This window comes from Fukomys damarensis, unplaced genomic scaffold (assembly GCF_012274545.1).
Source record: "Fukomys damarensis isolate Sample0158 unplaced genomic scaffold, DMR_v1.0_HiC HiC_scaffold_27, whole genome shotgun sequence".
NCBI lineage: Eukaryota > Metazoa > Chordata > Mammalia > Rodentia > Bathyergidae > Fukomys > Fukomys damarensis.
The window spans coordinates 47,687,251-47,709,801 of NW_022900939.1; the positions used below are offsets into that span (position 1 = coordinate 47,687,251).

Sequence of the window (22,551 nt, forward strand, 5' to 3'; positions counted from 1 at the left end):
TTCTCTCTCTCTCTCTCCCTCCTCTCTCTGCCCCCCCACACTCCCTCTCTCTCTCACCCTCTCTACCTTTCTCACCTTCCCCCACCCCCGCAGACTGGGGGCGGGTGCAATCTACGCGCTGGCACTGGGGGAGGCCTGCTGCGTCCTCCTGGAAAAAGCACAGGAGGGTGAGGCCTGGAGGATTGCAAATTTGAGGCCATCCTAGACCTATAGGAAGGAGACCAACCATGTCTCAAGATTTAGAAAAAAAAAACAACGTAGAAAGGTCTGGACTTGTAGCTCAGCACTTCCTGGGGTCAATCCTGTCCCACCCAGGGTCTTTTTTTTTTTTTAGCACAGGGAAACGAGGTTGTGGAGGTTCTGGGCCCACGTAAGGCAGTACCTCCAGAGACCAAGTAACCAAAGGCTTTACTGGCCCCAGGCAGGCAGGGGAAATGGAAGACTGTGGGACCTGACTGAGCTAAAGTGACTCCATGCTGGCCTGCTAATGGGCCAGACATTGTGCTTCCCCCTCTCCTCATCCAACATCAAGAATGATCTGCTCAAACTTTCATATGCTAATTGCTAATTTGATTAACAGCCCGCCCAGGGACAAATGGTTTGACAAAAAGTGACCATAAAACATTTCCTGCATAAGATAAGCAGTGTGTTTGGAATGCTATCCCCTGGTAGTTCTGTGAATGCCCTGACCTGTGTTTCAACTTTTTTGTTTAGAAAAACCCTATAAAATAACCTCAGCCCCTGAGCAACTGCCTCTCTGAGCTACTTGGCTCCGGGAGTGTCCTCTGGCCAGAGTAACAAAGGTCTTCTTATTGGTGTGCTCTTCTCCCGGTGATTCTCCCGGAGCCTCGCTGAGCTATACATCCCAGCATCATGGAGGCCCTTTTGGCTGTTCACGGCTCCTGAAAGTAAGGCCCTGGGTCTTGCGTCCGGAGCCCTCGATGGGTTATAGGACTCAGCATCATAGAGGACTTTCGGGTGTTCACACTCCGCGGAGTGGAAGTGAGACTTTAGGTCTTACAGAATGTAGCCCACTTGCCATTTGGCTGGGGGTCACGGGCTTGCTGGAGAGTCGCTGCGGCCTAGCCAGGGGACCCAGTTGATTGTCTAGAGCAGAGCTGTTGCCCACAGCCCGCCTGGCATTCCTGGCCCCTGGGACCTGAAGATGGCTAATTATGGAAGTCTGGTAGTCAGTATTTTTCTTTGATGCTTTGCCTTATTCTTAGTTTCAGACAGAGCTAATTATTTGGGGAGTGAGGAAAACAGAAACAGTTGGAATAGACTTACTAGTGCTAGTGCTAGGAGGGACTAACCCAGTCTTCGATTCTGGTGTGGTTGTGAGAGCAAAGCTCTCTGATTTCTCTGTTGCAGCGCTAAAGGCTGATGGCTGATAGTCTGGACAAATATCTGTTTGGCTTCTTTTTTTTTTTTTTTTTTTTTTTTTTTTTTTTTTTTTTTCTTGCTTACTTTCTCTTTTTTTTTCTTCCCCACCCCTCTTTGAGGAGATGGACAATGTAAAGGTTTAGCTGAATTAAAGAATCCTGAGATGCCCTTACCTTATTTCTTCCCCCTATAGCTTCATTCTTGGCTATCCTACCAACAATACCTAAAGAAGAAAATGGAAAATTAAGGACCAGAATGGAAAAAACGCACAAACTTTGATTTGAAGTCCAATAGAAAAGGTAGCCAGAGCTTAGCAAACTTTTATCATTAAACCCTGGAGCAGTGAGATTAAAGCATACTTTTTCAAAGTATTTCTACATAGGCCCTACTAAAATAAAACTTAACTTTTAATATATCATATACCAGACTATAAAATAGTTCACTAAAATTCAGCTATGTACTTTAATCTTTTCTCAAATGCCTTACTCAAAAAATGCCTTTCTAAAGACATCAATAACGGGCTGGGAATTTAGCACAGTGGTCCTACCGCCTGCGTTGCCAGTGCGAGATCCCCAGTGTCCATCCCCCAAAATAAAAGAAATCAGGAGTGGTCAGTAAGGTTTCTGAAAAGAGTTTCAATGTAAGAAAATCGTCTCCATACCAAACTATGATCTGATTTCTTACGTGTGCAGTGTATGGTTGTTTAATATCTGATGTTTCCTGGATCTCCACGAAGTGCTTTATGACTTCAATTGCTTCTCCATCTAGTAGATTTTAGATTTGTACAGGCCATTTGAGAACTAGACACCTGCCCTATTAATGAGCTTCACAAGCTGAATGTGTAAATTAGATATTTGCAAAAGTTTTAAATGTGTAAGCTAAACTTACTCAAAAGATCCTTCTAATGTGCAGATGAAGAGTTTAGTGGAATATTTACTCAGTCACGCATAGGTTAAAACCCCTGGGAAACAGATAGGCTGTACGTGCTGGAAAAAAGCTCCTATTGGACTGAGGATGTGGCTCAGTGGTGCTGCACCTGCCTGGCAAGTGCAAGGTCGGGAGTTCTATCCCCGGTACTGCAAATCAATTCAGTAGTAGACGTTGCAGAGATTCATCCTAAGGATCTATTACAGGTTTACAATTGTAAAAACTACAAAATAACTCGATGAGTAATGAATGGGGGAGGGATAGTTAAATTTTGGTATTACATATTCTATAACATGGACAGAGTTTTTTTTTTAACCTCCCCTAACAGTGTTTACCTAAGATTTCTAAAAGATTATTTTTCAAAAATGCCAATCAAAAAACCATGCTAAACATCCAAGCAAACCATGCCTAAAATAGGAACCGTATATCAATAGTTGTTTTTCGTGGGTAGTTGGCAAAGAGTTGTGTTTATAAAAAACCAGATTTGAAGCCAGGTGTGGTGGTACATGCCTGTAATCCCAGCACTTGGGAGACTGAGGCAGGAGGATCACCTCGAGTTCAAGAGCAGTCTGGGCTACATAGTGAGTTCAAGGCCAGCCTGAATTACAAAGCAAAATCCTGCCTCAACAAAACAAAACAAAACATAAAAAAGCAAAACAAAACAAAAAAAGATTTGAAGTTCACCAGTAGAAAATTAAAAACATTTTAGTACCCCAAAGCCAAGTTTATTTAGCTTGGTATGCAAAGGAGACAACCTAAGGCAAATTTTCAGCCTTAGGAAGAGTTTGGTTTGGGTAATGTTATGGCTAGTCTTGTGATATGGCAGATGAGTTATAAAGTTTGCCAGTTGGTTCAGATTTCAAAATGGAGAGCACCTAAGGCAAATTTTTATGGATTGAGAAGCCTTTTTCTACTTGGGATGTGAATCCTTTATTCTGTATTATGATTAACGTCTTAAAGAGGATCCACCGTTGAATTTGAAAATCATAATTCTCTTTGACAAACCTTAATATCATAATGTATTGCTATATTTACATTAGCAATCTTGTGTTAATAATCTTCCTTCAATTCATTATGTATGAAAGAACCCTAGATTTCAACTTCAGTTTCTATCAGTTCTTGACTGGCTTACTTTGTTTATATTGAATGATTATTTATAGAAACATCTAAGCATTAGCTGCTCAGCAGTATTCAAAACGCTAAAGAACTGGTTTTTGACTAAGAGTATGGCATTGAGGCATCAATAAATTTTAAACATTCTGTCTTAGTTGCTTCCTTGGGACAAAATACCTCATAACCACAAGTTAAACAAGGAAAGGTTTATTGCAGCTCACGGTCTGTAGAAGTTTCAGTCAATAGTTGGTGAGCTCCAAGGCAGGCAGCACGGTAGAAGAGCATGACAGAAGAGAAACAGTTCATGGTGTTCAGGCAGGAGACAGTGAGCCTGCCTTCCATCTTTCCCTATATATTACATCCAGGCTACAAGCCTATTGGCTGGTTCCACCCAATCAATGGAGTAATCCAGTTATCATACTTTAATCCAGTATCACACACTTGTGATCCAGCCACCTCCCCAAAGCAAAGGCTTTGGGGGGACATCTAGATAAAAGCCGTAATACCCCCATTAAGAACCATAATCTCGAGGGCATGGTGGCACTCGGGAGGCTGAAGCAAGAGGATCACCTCAGGTTTGAGGCCAGTCTGAGCTACATAGTGAATTAAAAGCCAACCTAAACAAACTACATAATAAAACTCTGCCCCCCCAAAAAAGAATCATAATCTGATAATCATCACTCTCAAAAAAAGGAAATTGACAAGATTGGTATTTCCAACCTACCATGAGCAGCTAACTAACTTACAGAGTATTCAACTTGGGCAAAAGAATTATGTATACACAGCACCCAATTTTATTATGCTTTCATAAAACAAATACTTCTAATGCAATTCTATTATTAAAAACCTATTTGGGGGCCTGGGATTTAGCTCAGTGGTTCCGCTGCCTGCCTCACAAGCGCAAGGTCCTGAGTTTGATCCCCAATACTGGAAAAAACAAAACAAAACAAAAAAACTATTTGGTCTGGCCACAGTAGCTCATGCCTGTAACCCCAGCTTCTAAGAGGCTGAGGCAAGAGATTGCAAATTCCAGGCCAACTTGGATGATTTAGCTAGACCCTAACTTAAAAAAATAAATAAATAAATAAAATAAAAAAAGGCTGAGGATGTATTTCACTGGTAAAGTTTGCCTTGCATATGCAAGGCCTTAGGTTTAATCTCCATTACCACAAGAAAAAACTTCTTTTGGTTCTGCTGAAGTACTCTGTTTTAAGATTTAACAACTCAAATAGTCTCATTAACCATAATAAATAGTGTATATGGCATTGATCCCAAGACAGAATATTCTTCACAGAATAAATAACTCAGGAATCAGATGCCATTGTTATTACCTGCCGATGATAAGAATGGAACAAAGCGTCTGATTCTAAAAGAGTATAAGAGTATAAAGAACTAGTCCATAGGTTCATCATGCAATTTCTTTGCTCCTTTCAGGTCTGGAATTCTGCATAAGTGATGCAAGTAAGGAAAAGAAGCCTACTGGAGCACAGGACAAGAGAGGACAGCTCATGTCTATGCCTAGCTCTTAAATCCAAGCTGTTGGACGCATTAGAGTAAGCTGTTATAGTTTCTACTTTATTTTTTTCTTCACACAATTATTTTTTTCTTTTACATGGAGGTATTGTTTCTTTTTAAATAAATTTTATTTTATTTTATTCCATTCCCACCCTCAAGCCCCCTCCCCTCCCTATGTACAGAAGCTTTGTTTCTTACTTTAGATTTCCACGCACTCTTCCTTTCAAGCAAAATGCAATCACCTTTGAATTCTTGACAGCAGTTTTTTGATGCTGTTACTACACACTGTGAATAATTTGCAATACTTTGCATCTCCCTTTTAGAAATGTTTAGAGGATCACAGTCTTATCATATTCTCTCTTCTTTGTTGTTCCAGCTAATCTTTCTTGTTATCTTGCCCGAATGAAGACCCCTGAGGTGATCACAGGATCATGGGAGCTACAGTCATCAGTGGCTAGTCTCCTGTTCATAGCTGAATGTGCTGTTAGGAAGGGAGGAGGAAGGGCCCAGCTGGAAAAAGTTGGACACCAGCAGCAGGACCCCAGGAGGGCATATCCTCCTCAGGCGTTCTCCCCTGGGCTCTGCTTTCTGGCCACCACGAACTGAACAGCTTTCTCCTGCCATGCCCCTGTGCCACGATGGCTCTGCCTTGGAGCCAGCTGACTGTGGGCTGAAACTTCTGACACTGTATTTGCTTAGATAGGGCACAAATAAGCTTTTTCTTATCCCTGGAGCTTCAAATTTAGATCTTTCATATTCCATGTGATATTGGGAGGAATATAAAGCAAACTGCCATTTTTTGCTTGTATTGAATGCTTGGCTGGCATTTCTGTTATTGCAAGGAAATCCTGAACTGGAGTTAAAAGCACAGTAGGTTTTGTAAAACCTTTCATTAATTCTACCAACTGGCGAAGTATGCAAGATCACTAAAATTATTGTCTTAATTCTTTCAGCAACCCTACAAGCTGGTGTTGATTAACAGTTTGCATTTACTTAACTGTACCTTGACACTTGGAGACCATTTGAAAAACTTAAGCACAAATACTTATCAAGTTTTTGGTTCTTTGCGGGGGAGGGGTTTGCTATAGATTGAACCCAGAGCCTCTTGCAAGCTAGGCAAGCACTCTGCCATTGAGCTGTATCTTCAGCCTCCATCAAGCTTGCTTTGAAATTCCAATAAAATCTTATTTTTTATCTAAACAAGCCGAAAAAAATATTTTTCTCACCACCAGAAATGACATATGTAAAACATTTAAATATAGCTGCTGTACAAGTTTGATTTTAGGGCATGACTTTAAGATACTTCATAATTTTTACAGCCTCTAAGATAAAATATGATTAGAGTATTTGTTGGGCAGGTGCTCTTATGTTACATAACTTACCTAAAGCATTTTGTATTTCTTTAGAGTTTGAATTGATCATTGATACGGTTAGTTCCACATTCTACAAGCAATTGTCAAGAGCTTTAACTGAAACCCTACACATTTTTAAATAAAGTATTTTTTTAGGCTTCACTCATAATTTCCAAACAATTTCTATAGCTAAAATAAAGTTAGTTTACCATTTATTCACATAAAGCTAGTTCTCTTTCATTCAAGAATACAAGCTATTTTATATGTGAAATAAATTCATATTCTTTTAAAGTTGTTAAAATTTTTTATCATTTAATTCTGATCTCAGGTAATTTCAATTGACACATAACAGTTGTAGACATTTATGGGGCACAATGTGCAAGTTTCTTTTTTGGATTTTGAAAAGTAATTTATCTAAATCATTACATATTTAACACATATGCATTCATAAATATCTCCTAATTTTTTAACTTTTTCTTTTTTGTTATGGAGAATTGAACTCAGGACCTTGTGCTTGCCAGGAAGGCACAGTGCCACTGAGCTAAATCCCCAGCCCCTTATCTCCTGATTTTTTCATAAAGAACAGCTTGTTTTCTGCCAATGTAAACTGCAATTGCCTTTCATCATGAAATTTACAACATACCATCTTCTGGTATTGCTTACTGTTCCAGATATATTAGCCTCAGCATCTCTGTTTGGTTCTTTTTCAATATACTTTGATTTTTAATTTAAAGTTTTGCTCATATTCATGTGTAAACTAGAAAAATAGTTCACTTATAATTAAAATAAGTATTTCAATTTAATTACCAATGATAATTTACATAAGTATTACTAGAATTCCTATGGTCTGCATAAAATATTCATATAAACATTTTAAAAGTTACATGAATTCATAGAATAAGTGGCCTGTTGATAAAGACTTAGAGATATATATACAGTTAGAAATGATGTACAACTTTGACAAGCGATCATCTCACACAAAATAACAGGGAAATGTGTACCTAAAAACCCCTAGTGTTAGGGGTTTAAAATATTTTTATTGTTTTTACATTTAATTGAAATTAAATAGATTACAATTTTACTTTCTTAGTCCTACCAAATTCATCTCAAGTGCTGAACAGTCACACATAGCTAGTGAGCAATATACTATACAGCACAGACAGGAAAAAGAGATGAGAACCAAAAGTGTTATGGTTTTTATTTGATTGCATTTTATTTGTTGTAGCTTCTGAGCCTTGGAACTTAGAAGTCATTTTTTTATTTTACAAAGTGGAAATTGTTGGATGTTCTGCACAGGCATTCTTGGAATATACAGACCCACTCTAGCAGATGTGTGTCAATCTCTGAAAACCTAGAAATGGTCACTAATTTTCTCTTTAGAGAAGGCCTTTTAAACAGCAACATGCTGATACTACTCTAGCTGGCTCTCTGAAAAATGTAAGTGCATAAAAATGCATAGCACATAATTTACAGATAGTAAAATCAAAGAAAATACTCTTTATTCTAAGTTCTACATAGCCCATTGAGCCTCATAAAAGGCTTTTGTTAATTTTTGCCTACTCTTGTATCTATAGCCATGCCATGGTTACAATTTAAACAAGATTTTACAAGTGGAGTTGCTTCCTAATCTGCTAACTTTTCCCAACAAACTGATTGTATTAAGATGTGATCTATTGTTAGAGGATTTCTTTGTACAAATTGCTTTATGTTTATTAAACTGAAACCTCTGTCAGCTTTAGCAATATTAACTGTAATAGTGCTAATGATCTTAGGGTTGGGGATTTAACTCAGTGGTCGAAAGCTGAAGGTCCTGAGTTCAATCCCTGCTTCAAAAAATAAATTGTGCTAATGATCTTAGCTTTTTGCATAATTGTAGGAATTCAAATATTGCTTGATTTTATATTATTTATAAATTCCCTAAAATAATTCAAAACAATTTCATATTTTAAAATTTCATACAAATAAAATAAATTCTTTTTACCAGCTGTCCATGGTGAAGTTGTTTTTTTCATAAGTTTATGAGACAATTCCAGCAAATCAAAATAATTAAAAATATTTTCAATGTGATTTCCATCAAATAAAAGCCTAAATTCATGTCTAATATACTTCCTAGAAACATATTCCTAGGAAGAGTATAAATTTGTTATTTTTAATAAATAGAATATCTTTAAACTTCTCTGACTTAATCAATCTTCAAATGAGATGTATACTTTCCACTACCAAGTTTTAAATTTTCCAAGCTCTGATGTTTGATCAATTTTTGTGCTTTCTGAATATTAGTTAACCTCAATTATAATGCAATGGAAAGTAATGAAAAATTTTCAAGAATATCTATCATCAAAAATGAACATCTGAAATGAAAAGACATTTCTCAAACGAGTAAAAGCAGCAAATAAATATGTGAAAAAATGTTCAACATCACTGATCACTTGAGAGGTGCAGATGAAAACAACTCTGAGATTCCACCTCACCCCAGAAAGAATGGCTGCTATCATGAAATCAACCAGTAACAAATGCTGGCAGGGATGTGGGGAGAAAGGAACCCTTCTCCATTGTTGGTGGGAGTGCAGACTGGTGCAACCACTGTGGAAATCAATATGGAGATATGTCAAAGAACTAGTTTTAGAGGTCCCATTTGACCCAACTATCCCTCTGCTAGAGAATTAAAAGAATCATGGTAGAGAATTTAAAAAATCATACCATAGCAATATTTGCACATCCTTGTTTATAGTGGCATAGTTTGTAATAGCTAAATCTTGAAAACAGCCCAATTGCCGATCAACTGGAGAATGGATAAAGAAGATATGATTTTTCTATGACATGGAGTACTACTCAGCCATAAAGAATGAGAAACTAAAGACATTTATAGCTAAATGGATGCACATTGAGGCTATACTCAAGTGAAATAAATAGGACACACATGTAAATACCGAATAGTAAAGTGTAAATAAATAAATAAAGTGTAAATAAGGTTCAAATTGCATAACTGATAATGTGAAATAGGAAGAAAAGGGCTTAAGGAGTAGGGGAAGTGGGAAGGGTAGGGGAAAGGAAAGAAGGGACAAGAAAAAATATGAGAAAAGGAAAAAATGGAAACAAAGTCTTTGTAGATAGGGAAAGGTGGAGGTGGTGAAGGGAGGGCTGGGGAATGGGGTAAAAATAAGAACCAAGATCTGTCAGGTAAAGGTACAAGATCCCAATGATGAATGTAACTGTACTGTGTACCTAAAAAGTACCAATAAACTTAATTGAAAAAAAAAATATATCATCAGGGCCAGGGATGAAGCTCAGTGGTGCTGCACTTGCCTCACAAGCACAAGGTCCTGAGTTCGATCCCTGGTACTGGGGAAAATATATATCTATCATCAAAGTAAGATGTTGTGAGAAATTAATGTAGCTAATTTTTTGCCAGTCCAGAATGAGAATGAAAAAAATGCATACCTAGTACAGGACAGGCACACCATAAAGCAGTAGCAGCTTGTAATCTAAAGCTGCCCATCTTGGTCCCATTACATGATCAATTTTAATATTTCAACTTCAACTTCTTCAGCTGCAGTTTTAGTATGATGATAAAGAGAATAAAAAAAATTTGGGGGGGTTCTTAAATGCTCAATTCTAACATTCGCCAGATCTTGATGCAGAGAATAAGCTTATTAAGAAGTTTCATTTTTTTGACACAGGGTCTAGCTTTGGTAGTTAGGCTGGACTTGAACTCACTATGTTCCCCAGACTTACCTGAAACTCAAGGCAATTCTTCTGCCTCGACCTCCAGATGCTGGGATTTCAGATGTGCACCACAACACCTTGCTAAGAAATATTTTTAAATGATTAATTTGTTATATTTCAGATATAAAATCAAATGACAGCTTCAATCGATAAAGTTTCAATTAATGATTTCAGAAAAAATTTCTAACAATTTTGTAGCTACTCCAGACTTTCTTCCCACCATCTAATTAGCACCATCAGAATAAAAAGCAATTAAATTTGCTTTCAAATATTCATTTGTAAAACCACAATCATTTAAGGTAATCAACAAGGTATTAAAAGTGCACTGTACTATGGGTGACACCAGTTCCTTGAAAGCAGCAAACAGCATCGTAAGTGCAGGAGCTGACTGAATTGTGCACTGAAGATAAATCACAAGGGTGCTTTTCTTTGACTCTGTCAATGCCTCATCAATTACGATGCATATTTTGGCATTTTTGATGATAATATTCCTAAATAGCTACAACTTTTTTTTTTGCAATATGCTCTGTTATTTTCATTGCACTGTATTGTGTATTTAAACAACTGACCTTTCCATTTTTCTCTTCTAATTCTACTGCCCCTCAATATCAGATGAAGGTCTATTATATTTTATTAAATTCTAAACAGTATTAAAAACTTTTATAGTGGCATTAATATCTTATTGTGTATATATTGTATTAGAAATTGAACAATTAATTGATTCCTTTAATAAATCTTGAATTTTACCAAGGACTTTAGAAACATTATGTTCCCTGATTTTTAAATTTTTATTTATTTTTTTCTGGTATCAGGGAACGAACTCGTGCCCTATGCACTGGTGAGGCAGGCACTGGAACCACTGAGCTAAATCTCCATCCAGCCCATGTTCTCTGACTTTTTTTTCCACAGAGAAGCCTGCCTGGTGGTTTTATTACTGCCAATAGGGGTTACTGAATATACAGTCTATTCCTTAGACACATAGACATGCTTTTCTGCTTTCAATTCCAAATGCCAAACTCTTAAACAGTCCCTGCACCCTAATTTAGTTTCTTTTATTTCAAGCCATTTATACTGTACTGTAAACATAAGTGCTTGTTTTGCATTCCAACAATCTGGAAACACAAGATTATCTATTTCTTCCACTGATGAACATGACAGCTTTTCTTCAAGGATGGGTTATTTGATATATTCAAAATTTAGCTCCTGAGATGATCCACAATGATTTTGTTCCTATCATTACTTTTCATATCTATTTTCACTTTTTTCATTTTAAAAAACTTGAAAAGTCACCCTGTCATTTTTTTAGGAAACCATGTGAAAAATAATTTTACATATGTAAGTAAAATTCATGATCTCAAGTGCAAGGTCCTGAGTTTGATCCCTAGTACAAAAAAAATAATGGTAACACTTTAAAGTCTATTGTATTAATGATTTTTAAAATCTAATTTTGAAACTAAAATTTAAATATTTTAGTTGAAGTATTTTAACTTATTCTGATTTTCAGTTTATACCTATAACTTCAATATAACCTGCTATTTATTGAAAAGTTCCATATCAACTTTTAAAATTCTACACCAACAAGAGTGTCATAAAATCTGCCTATGCATGTTTATGATCCATTAATTCTGTCAAAAACATTGGTCATATGACTTGAAAATGCATACACTTCCAACAAGGTGAGTGACTGATATTTTCATTTATATTGCAGAATAATATTAAAATGGAACAATGAAGATATATATTATAGTCACATGCATCCATCAATGATGACATCAACATCTTTGCTAACTTAAGTTTTTGAATATAGCAAGGCAACTTCTAGAATCTGTTATGCTACATATAGTTTAGCAGTAACAAGACACATCACACTTTGAAGTTTAATCTGCATTCACATCTTATCCTGTAAATTCAGACAATCCACAAATAACTGAATCAAGCTTTCGTTTGTATTTTACTTCCATGATTAACTATTCCCCCATGCTGTACCAGCACAATACTGTGGCATTTCTATTACACAGATCCAACACATGTGAAGAACTTCAGTTTAATATTACCCATGAAATGATAATTTATACACCTATATATTTATGTGCTTTAATTTTTAATAACTGCTATGTTCATAACCAACTTGCAAAATTCTGGAAAACTTAAACACCAGTGTTTGTAACCCTTGTCCAGCCACCTTCTGTGTACTGCTGCACTTAACGGAAGAACTGAAAAAACAAATACGATGTGCTTACCTTACTGTGATGCATGTTTGGCTTTTCATCATGACCACAAAGGAGATCAATGCACTCAAGAAGAGGTCCTGATGGTCCTTCCTAAAAAATAAATGGGCAAACCATGAGTTATTGAGATATGTATTTATAATCAGTGGGGAGGTTTTTCTGAAATTGGCAAAGATTCCTCTGATAAGGAAATCTTACAAGTGGAACGGAATAATCAGAAACCAGAAAAAGATTCAGAGTATATGAATATGCAAAAAAACGACAAAACCAAAAAAAGAGCCTAAATCTACATACGGGAATACAGCCATGTGGATGTCTTTGGGAACGAAAGTAAAGAGACAGTATTGCAAGGACAGGCTTCACAGTACAGCATTTAAAAACTGGAATGGTCATCAATAATATCTTAGCAATCCAACCTCAGATTCATGGAGTTCTTTCATATTCAAGTTGCTTCACCACAACCCAATTCATTCAAACATCAAACTGAATCTTTGTCTCTTTTATTTATATAATGCCTTATCATAGGCCAATCATAAACACCTCTGGAAGATGCCTATATTTTTTTCGATAGGTAAAAGTATAAAGAAGTGTTAAGATGAGAATACTATCATAGCTTTGTTTTGAGATTAATCGCAGAGAAAAATATATCAAGTGTGGGAGGAAATGCAAACACATCCAGACAAATGAAAATGCACTACTAAAATGAAAACAAGGAGGAAATATATTTTGGTGCATGTATAATGTATTTCAAGAATTTATCAATCAAAAGCTCTTTGTACATCAAAATCTTTTTTTTTTTTTTTTTTTTTTTTTTTTTTTTTTGTTTTTGAGACAGGGCCTCACTATGTAGTTGAGACTGACCTGGAACTCACTATGTATCCCAGGCTGGTCTCAAACTCACAGTGATTCTCCCGCCTCAGCCTCCCGAGTGTTGGGATTACAGGCATGCGCCACCATGCCCGGCCATCAAAATCTTTATTACGCCTTTCTTTTAGCATATTGTGTTTAATCTGGGGCTATATCAAGAGCATAAAGAGAGAGCTATGCCATAGTATACACTAAAGTGTGGAAAATTAAATTTATATTAAAAAAACTAAGAAATCCAAGCCAGACTACATGAAGAAGTAGCATACTAACATTCCTTTGTGTCCCTTGAGAACTCTTACACAGAGAATTACACCAAGTCGCATTCCATCTTTCCTGGATGGTACCATGAAAAATACACAGAAATAAGCTTGTCCCGGGGAGTCAGGATGGGTTACAGAGGAAAACTGTAGATTCTGTCTCGATCCCATTTAAAAGTACAATTAAATGTTCACTGTCGTTTAGATAGAACTATTTAAATACAATGGCAAGGCTTTCGCTGTTTCTAGGACAGTACCATTCCCTTTAGATTTCTTTTGAAGGTGCCAAGACGGATTCTTATTTGGAAGGGGTTAGATACAAGTGATTCTATGGAGTTAGCTGTTCAAAACTTTGTACAAAGAGGCAGAAAATTCTCCATGTTCAAATTGCAGTCAACTCTGCATATCCATGGGTTCTGCATCCACGGATTCAACCAACCACAGGAAATAGCTGGAAAAAACTGGTGTCCGAGCCGGCTGCTGGGCGCGGACGGGGCCGGGGAGGCGGAGCCGTTGGGCCTTGCGGCCTGACCGACTGAGCCGGCGCCCGCGCAGGCCTCCGGGCTGCGGCCCTCTGGGTGGGGCTGCTCTCCGGGAACAGGGCAGCTCACCTCCGCTGCTTCTCCGTCCCCTGGCTCTGCTTCCCGCCGCATCCTCTCACCTGTCCTGCTCTCTCCTTCCTTTCCTCTCGCTCAAACTGCGCGCGCGCGCTTGCGTGCGTGCGTGCGTGTGTGTGTGTGTGTGTGTGTATGTGTGTATGTGTGTGTGTGTGTGTTAGAGAGAGAGAGAGAGAGAGAGAGAGAGAGAGCTGAGTATTAGTGTGCGTAATAGACCAATGGTATTAAAATGCTCTTTCGTGATTTTACCAAATATTGCTTCCCCCAAATTATGGCTCAGCTTTTTCTTTTCATTATTCCCACGAAATGACTACAAATGCATAAAACATATGGAAACAATCTTTCACTGAGAACATTCCTTTAAAGCTTTTTCCTTAGATTTACAAGCCCAAAGCCACTTATAACTGACAAATCATACAGCGGAGGGGAGAAAGTGTGAGACATCTCACCACACAAAGGAAAGTTTTTAAGATTTCGAGGAAGAGTAGATGAAATTTAAATGAATCGATGTTTTAATGTGTTCAAAAGTGATTAGGGCTGTACATAAAGAGTTCTACATCGAGTCTGTACAGTAAAAGTGATCTTCAGGTCTTGCTAACTTGAAAACTAGGAAAGTTAACATGAATAGGAAATGTCCTTAAGTGTAATGCAGTAAGTTGAGAATGTGAGCCCAGAGTTACTTCACTTTCCGATGAATTTCCAAACGGCAAAGTTTCTGCTAGTCTTTGACTTCAGGGAACAAAATTTTCTCAGCATGTAAGAAGTAGTTCTCTGAAGTCACCTTCAGTCTATCTTTTAAGTGAAAGGGAATAGTGACGCTCAACAACTAGGCCACACACACGGAGAGGTCCGACTGGAGATTTTATTCAAGGGGTGGGAGGAGAGAGAGCAGAGAGAGAGAGAGAGAGAGAGAGAGAGAGAAGAGAGAGAGACACACACAGGGTGGGGGGAAGAAGCAGAAGGAGAGAGAGGAACAAAGAAAGGAAGGTCCTTTTATCAGTTTGGGGCTGGGCTATTGCTTATTTATGAGGAGTGGGCTACTTTTAACCTATCACAAGCCAGGTTGTTTTTTATGGGTCCAGCCCTGCAGAAACAGGTTTCAACTTCTCCGGACAGCTGTGGCCTTGGGGGAGGGAAACCAGAGATAAGGGCATGAGGTCATTTTAGGAGCCAAGATGTACCAGGAGGATGCAGCCTGTGAGGCGGCGTCACAGCATAATTTAACATGATCAATTCCCTAACGTTAAGGTGTTTATGCGATTTGTGATTAATTATCAGAAGATAATTAGTTTCTCAGTCTAAGGCCTATTTTTGCAAGTCTATATGAGAAGAGAAGGTAGCATATCATTTCTTATGTTGGTAGCTGGTGTCAATCTGTTCTATTTCTTGCAGTTTCAGGGAGTACCCTAAACCTACAGGTGCTTCCCTGACAACTACATTTAAGGGACACCAGCGGGACCCATCACAATGAGCTCCCAGTGCCTCCCCCAGACTAATCATTTGTAAAGCTCTGAAATGCCTTGGAGAAAACTGCATTGAAAAGATGTTTCCTAACTTGCTATGAGAGGCCAGTGAAATGCTTTCTTTTTCTTTTTCTTTTTTTTTTTAAGGTAAAGCACAAGTTTATTGAGGATGCAAAACCTGTATAAGAAATCTTTGTAAGTCTCCTAGTCTCTATACTTCAAAGAGCAGAGTACTGGTTATCAGAGACACAGATTACGAGACAGAAAAAAATCAGTCAAGGACTTTAAGTGCACATGGAAATACAACATCACATTGCCAGTGGGAGTCAGCAGTGAATAACAACATGGGCTTTTGAAGTAGTGGGGAATCACTTGGAAAAGGTAGAAATTGTACCCACACTTCATACTATATATTAGGACAGATTCACAAGTCAGAAATTTAATTGTAGGAAAAAAAAAAACATGGGTCATTACTTTTATAACTTGGGAGTGAAAAATCCCTTCTCCCTGTGACCAGATTTCACCAACAGTAAAAGAAAAGGTTGATACAATTATCTATATAAAATGAAAAATAATTTGTAGGGGAGAGAAAAAAAAAGATAAGTCTCATAAAAAGAAAACAGAAATAAAGGATAAGAAAACAATGAGCCTGGGAGATCCGGAATTCCTGTTCCTCTGCAGGAGAACAAGCTGCCACAAACTGCTTGAGGCACTGGTCAGAGCTGGTATGAGGAAGCCTCTACTGGGGGGCAGACAGATCTGAGGAGCTGTGTGAAAACAGCAAGCCACTTGTTGGTCTCAGGCAGAGGACTCCTTATCACTTACAGCTGGGATAGCAAGTTATAAGCACCAAATTCCAAAGAGGCAGATGGGCCAACAGTGAAGCTCCTCCTCCCAGTGTCTCTCCTGGGCCCCGGGTTCTGTGTAACACAGAAAGAAGCTGATGGTGAATGGAGAATAACAAGGGTGACAGAAATCTGGCCAGCGCAGGAGAGGACTTCAGAGCTTTTAGATGTCCACATACAGTGATGGGGTCAAAAGCCAAACAAAACAAGACAGCTTCCTGTACAAGATTACCAATGCAAAAGTATTCACACATTCATGTAGCTAAAAGGCTGATAGTTGTTGTTTGGTTAAAGGATGTTAGGTAGAAAGATGCTTAAATGAAAAGGAAAATAAGTTACTGGCCAAAATTATTTTTGAAGTTTAATATTACAAAAATAGTTACTTTATGCACATATGTCTAAATATAAGAATGAACAAATCAGCACTCTAAGAAAAGGCAAAAAAGGAGGGGAAAAATACTTTTCCTCAAGTGTTCTATCTTTGTGATCCTGGGTATATTTCTGTTCTGACTTCTGGCTCCTTGAGAATTCAGAAAAACTAGAGTCCATCTTTACTTCATCTCAACTTTCTGTGGGCACCGCCAAGAACATTTACTTTTTTTTTGTTTTGTTTTTGCTTTTAATTTTTTTAATTTTATTGAGTTTATTGGTACATTTTAGGTATACAGTACAGTGACATTCATCATTGGGATCTTGTACCCTTACATGACGGATCTTGGCTCTCATTTTTTCTAGAACATTTACTTTTTATAAACTGCCGGTGAGGGTTATTTAGCGAACTGAAATCCCAGCACTATGGTAAGGTGAAGGCAGGTAGATCTCCAATTTGAGCCCAGTCCAGGCAATTTGTCAACTTAGCAAGGCCCTGTCTCAAACAAACAAACAAACAAACAAATGAAGGAAACAGAGTTGGGGATCTAGCTTAGTTCAAGGCCCGGGGTTCAATCTCCAGTACTGAAAAGTTATTCAGTGAAGCCCTTGGAAAATATTAGAGAGGACAGATACATTCACGCTATTCAATTCAGTTATTATTATTATTGTTGTTGTTGCTGCTGTTGTTATTGTTATTATTTTGGTGTGGGGATTGAACTCAGGACCATATACTTGTGAAGCAGCAGGCAGAACCACTGAGCTAAATCCCCTGCCCCAACTCAGTAATATTTAAGAGATATTATTCTTTATTCTAGACCTAGAACTTATAAGAGATCTATGGCAATATCTCATTGTGTTTTTAAGTTACATTCATATAAAACTAGTAATTTTGAGCATCCTTTCATATATTCTTTTGCTACTTTTGTATCTTCCTTGATAGTTTCTAAGATCATTTATCCACTTTTGTTTTTTTTTTTTTTTTTACCGGGGATTGAACCAATTGAACTCGGGTGCTTGTGGGTGCAAGGCAGGCCACCGAACCGCTGAGCTAAATCCCCGGCCCTATTTATCGACTTTTTAAATAAGTTACTTGTTGCCTCGCAAGCCCAAGGACCCCAGTTCAATCCCTGGTACAAAAAAAAAAAAAAGTTACTTGTTTTCTTACCGAAATTCGAGAGTTGATTACTTGTTTTCTTACCGAAATTCGAGAGTTGATTATACAAGCTGTTTAATAGGTATGGGTTTTGTTTGTTTGTTTTTGGTACGGGGATCAAACCCAGGTCCTTGCACTTGCGAGACAGGCAGCAGAACCACTGAGCTAAATGTGGGTAAGACCAGTACAAGCAAAGATGGTCACAAAGCTGACAGAGATCTGACCCTAAACTTCATTATACCCTCATTATAATAATGAATTCCCTACCCGGAGAGGGACAGAACACATTTCTGAGCACACTTTGGACCTTGGGCAAACACACACCAGTGCAGTAACTAAATTCCACCCTGTCCAGAGAACACTGCCCCTTTTGGGAAAAAAATGAATAATAAATGATATTTCTTTGAGACCTGATAAAAACAAAATGTAGCCTTTGTTAGATGCTTCTGTCTGGAGCAGCTGGCTGCTGTCTGTGATTTTATCCACTTCCTGGGGCTACCTATGAGACGTCCAGCTTTGCTTCCTCACCTGCTCCTTTTTACTTCTTCCTCTGCCTCTTTTTTTATTAGTATTTGTTTTCAATCCACAATAATGAAATCATTTTTACTTCCCTTTCCCCTGTTTCTTTCTTTCTTCCTTTTTTTTTTTTTTTTTTTTTTTTATTTTTTTTTTCTTTTCAGAACTGGGGATCGAACTCAGGACATTGCGCTTGCGAGGCAGGCAGCGAAACCACTGAGCTAAATTTATAAGTTTAATCAGGTACTTCTGAGTTTGTTTTACAGTATTTTTCACATTGTCTTAAGTCTCCTTTAACTTCTTTCAGCAATGTTTTCAGTATCCTTGTGTTTTTCATTTTCGGATTTATCTGTATTTCTTTTTTTTTCTTTTTTAGGGGGTTGCTGGGATCAACCCCAAAGGCCTGTGCATGCTAGGCAAGCACTCTACCAATGAGGTGCAGTCCATCCCCTACCCATTTGATGTTTTCAGATATGCTTGTAATTGGTATGGTTTTAATATTTCAATTTTTGATTGTTCAAAATTTTCAGCATACATACATATACCCTCTTACTCCTGTCCTTATAAAGATAATCCCACTGTGAGGACACACCATTAGGTGGACAGTGTATAACCTCATCATAGGGACAACGAACTAATTTACTTAGGAGTGTACAAAAGGAAGAAATAAAGGGAGTACAGCTGTATTATTGGTTCATTGCTGAGCAACTTCTGATAATGGCCTGGAAAGCCAAACTCAAAGGTCAAAAGCAATGGTTTACCTGTGGGAAGTGGCTGAAAGTCTGATATAATTGAGTCAACTAAAAAAAAAGGTAGAGAGAGAGGCAAGGTAGGACTCCAAGGCCTGTGCCCTTCTCCCCTTGGAAGTCAGCAGGCAGCTATCATCTGAAGTCTGAACAGTATGTGCTCTGCTTGGGACTTTTCCGCACCTGCAAACGCCAATCTACTTGAACTCAGCTAAATAGTTAGGGGACTCTCTTCAGGTCTCTGGAGTTCTTTCTCTATATCTTTCCTCTGGTGGTCTCTGAGTGCTACCTTGACATCCTTATAATCTCGGGTTCATCACTAATTCAGGGAGACCAACCCCAATTTCTCTTCTTGCTTCATGGCTCAGAAATTTTCCCCAAGCATAAACCAAAGGCAACTGTAGGGTATATGTCCTCCAAAGATCACTGTCATTCAACGATTGACATAAAATATCTTGAGAGCTGGCAAGATCCAGTCCATTATCACATAAGGCATTTAATTTTGATAACTGAATATTCTTATTTAAATTGGATAAGCCTTTACTTATCTTTTATGTCCTTAACATTTTTAAAGAATATATATTATGACAAAAAAGAATATGGGATGTAAAGCAGAGATGGCAAATCTTTTAGAACTTTCTTTTTTATGCTTAACTTGTGTGTCTGATTTGTCTTACTTAACATTATGGTATCCAGGTGCAGCCATTTATCTAAGAATGACTCAGGTTTATCCTTCTTTATGGCAGAATAGTAGTCCATTGTATATTAACATCACATTTTCTTTATTAATTTATCTGTTATGGGAATATGGGCTGTTTCTAAGTGTTAGCTATTATAAATCATGCTGCTGTGAACATGGATATGTATATATCACTGTGGTATGATGCTTTTTACTCTTTTGGGGAGATACCTAGAAGTGACACAGCTGGGTCAAATGGAATTTCTAGTTTTAGTTTTTTGAGGAATCTGTATACCGATTTTCACAGTGGTTGTACCAGTTTACACTCCTACCAACAATGGAGAAGGGTTCCTTTTCTCCCACAGCCTCACCAGAATTTTTAATTATTGGTTGATTTCTTGATAACAGCCATTCTTTCTGGAGTAAGATGGAATCTTTACATTGTTTTAATTGCATCTCTGGAGTGACCAGTGATGTTTAACATTTTTTTCATGTATTTATTTGCTGCTTCTATTTCTTCATCTGAGTAGTATCCGTCCCTTTCAGATGCACATTTTTGGATTGGGTCTTTAAATTTGGGGGTCTGATTTTTTAAAAAATTCTTTGTATATTTTAGATGTCCGTCCTTTGAAGAACAGCTGGTAAAATTTTTTTCCCAGTTCTGTGGGTGTCTCTACCCTCTCCTGGTGGTTTCTTTCAGAGTACAAAAGCTTTTTAATTTTATATGATCCCAATTGTTGATTCTTTGTAGTATTTCCTGTGTGACTGAGGTTTTGTTCATAATCTTTGCCTACACCTATGTCTTTGAGAGTTTTGCTTATTCTCTCTTCCAGCAGATTGTTTCTGCTTTTATATTTAGACTCTTTGATCTGCTTTGATTTTAGTTTAGTGCATGGTGAGTTATGGGTCTAGTTTCAGTCTTAGGTAAATGGAAAACCAGTTTTCCCAGCACCATTTATTAAAGAGATTTTCTTCCAGTGAAGGTGCTTGGCCCTTTTGTCAAAGATAAGGCAGCTAAATGTGCTTGCAATTGTTTCTTCATTTTCTATTTTGTTCCATTGACCCTTGGGTCTGTTTTGTGGCCAGTACCATGCTGTTTTTATCATCATAGCTTTATAGTATAACATCAAATCAAAGGATAGTAATGCTTCCTCCCTTACTCTTGGTGCTGAGAATTGCTTTTGGTATTCTAGATCTCTTACAGTTCCATATGAATTTTTGGATTGTTTTCTCTAATTCTGTGAGGTATGCTATTGGAATTTTGATTAGGATTGCATTAAATCTGTATAATAGTTTTGAAAGTATGGCCAGTTTTACTATATTGGTTCTGCCTATCCAAGAACAGGGGATATCTTTCCATTTTCAGATATCCTCTTCAATCTTTTTCAGAATACTGTAGTTTTTAATGTATAGGTCTTTCCCTTCCTTTGTTAGATTGATTCCTAAGCATTGAATTTTTCTGGATGATATTGTGAAAAGTGTTGTTTCTCTAACTTCTCTATCAATGAGTTTGCTATTTGTGTACAAGAATGTTATTGATTTTTGAATGTTAATGTTGTATCATGCTACACTACCAAATTTGATTATTAATTCTAGGAGTCTTTTGGTGGAGATTTTGAAGTCTTCTATGTAGAGAATCATGTGATCAGGAAATAATGAATAATAACTTCTTTCCCATCCATATTCCTTGTATTTTTTTCTCTTATATAATTGTTCTGTGCAATATTTCCAGAACTATATTGAACAGGAGCAGTGATAGTGGGCATCCTTCCCTTGTTCCTTAGTGTGAAAAATTTCAGTTTTTGACCATTTAGTATGATGTTGGCTGTTGGTTTGTCACAGGTGGCTTTTATCATATTGAGATTAAACACCTTCTATTTCAATTTTCTTTAGGGCTTTATCATGAATGGGTGTTGGACTTTGTCAAATGCCTTTTCTACATCTATAGAGATGATCATGTGGTTTTTGTCCTTGATTCTGATTATGTTGAATATTACACTTGTTGATTTGTATATGTCAAACCACCCTTGCATCCCCAGGATGAATCCTTCCTGAGCATGGTGTATTATCTTTCTGGTGATTTGCTGCATTTGGTTTGCCATTATCTTATTGAGGATTTTTGCATCTGTGTTCATTGAGAAGATTGGCCTATATTTCTCCTTTTTTATTGGATCTTTCTTTAATTTTTGGTATCAGAGTAATGCTTGCTTTCAGGAATGAGTTTGGGAATATTGCTTCCCTTTCAGTTCCCTTACAGTTTGAGGATTAATGGCATTAGATCTTTAAATTTCTTGTAGAATTCAGCAGTGAATTTGTCAGGACCTGAACTTTTCTTTGTTGGTAGTTTTTAATTATTCTTTTCAATTTCACTGACTGATATTGGGTTATTTAGAATTTTTATATCTTCTTGATTTAGCTTTGGTAATTCCTATGTATCTAGGAATCTGTCCATTTCTTCTGAGTTTTCCATCTTATTAGAATACAGTTTCTTAAAATATGTACAAATGAGCTTTTGGATTTCTGCAGGATCCATTGTGAATTTGCCCTTTTCATCCCTAATTACATGGACTTGGGTCTTTTTTTCCTTTGTTTTGACAAGATTGACTAAGGGTTTTTCTATTTTATTTAATCTTTCGAAGATCCAACTCTTCAATTCATTGATTCTTTGTGTAGCCTTCTTAGTCTTGATTGCATTAATTTCTGCACTGATCATTCTAACTTCTTCCTTTATGTGAACTTTGGATTTAACTTGCTCTCCTTTTTCTAGAAGCTTGAGGTTTAACACTAGGTTA

At 37.4% G+C, this 22,551-nt stretch overlaps 2 protein-coding genes across 2 annotated transcripts in view; both read right to left on the minus strand.

Annotated features, from left to right (window-relative positions):
* Positions 1-14,021, minus strand: part of Znf451 (zinc finger protein 451) — an 87,165-nt gene extending 73,144 nt beyond the window's left edge. Inside the window, exons 1-2 of the mRNA XM_010617931.1 lie at positions 13,808-14,021; positions 1,557-1,717 (exon numbers count right to left, since the gene is read on the minus strand). Coding sequence (XP_010616233.1) covers positions 1,557-1,717; positions 13,808-14,021 — 375 coding nt within the window. The remainder of the gene's footprint in view (positions 1-1,556; positions 1,718-13,807) is intronic.
* A 1,174-nt stretch (positions 14,022-15,195) lies between these two features.
* Positions 15,196-22,551, minus strand: part of Bend6 (BEN domain containing 6) — a 36,210-nt gene continuing 28,854 nt past the window's right edge. The window contains exon 6 of the transcript XR_004514561.1: positions 15,196-16,368. The gene's annotated coding sequence lies outside the window, so the exon portion shown is untranslated. The remainder of the gene's footprint in view (positions 16,369-22,551) is intronic.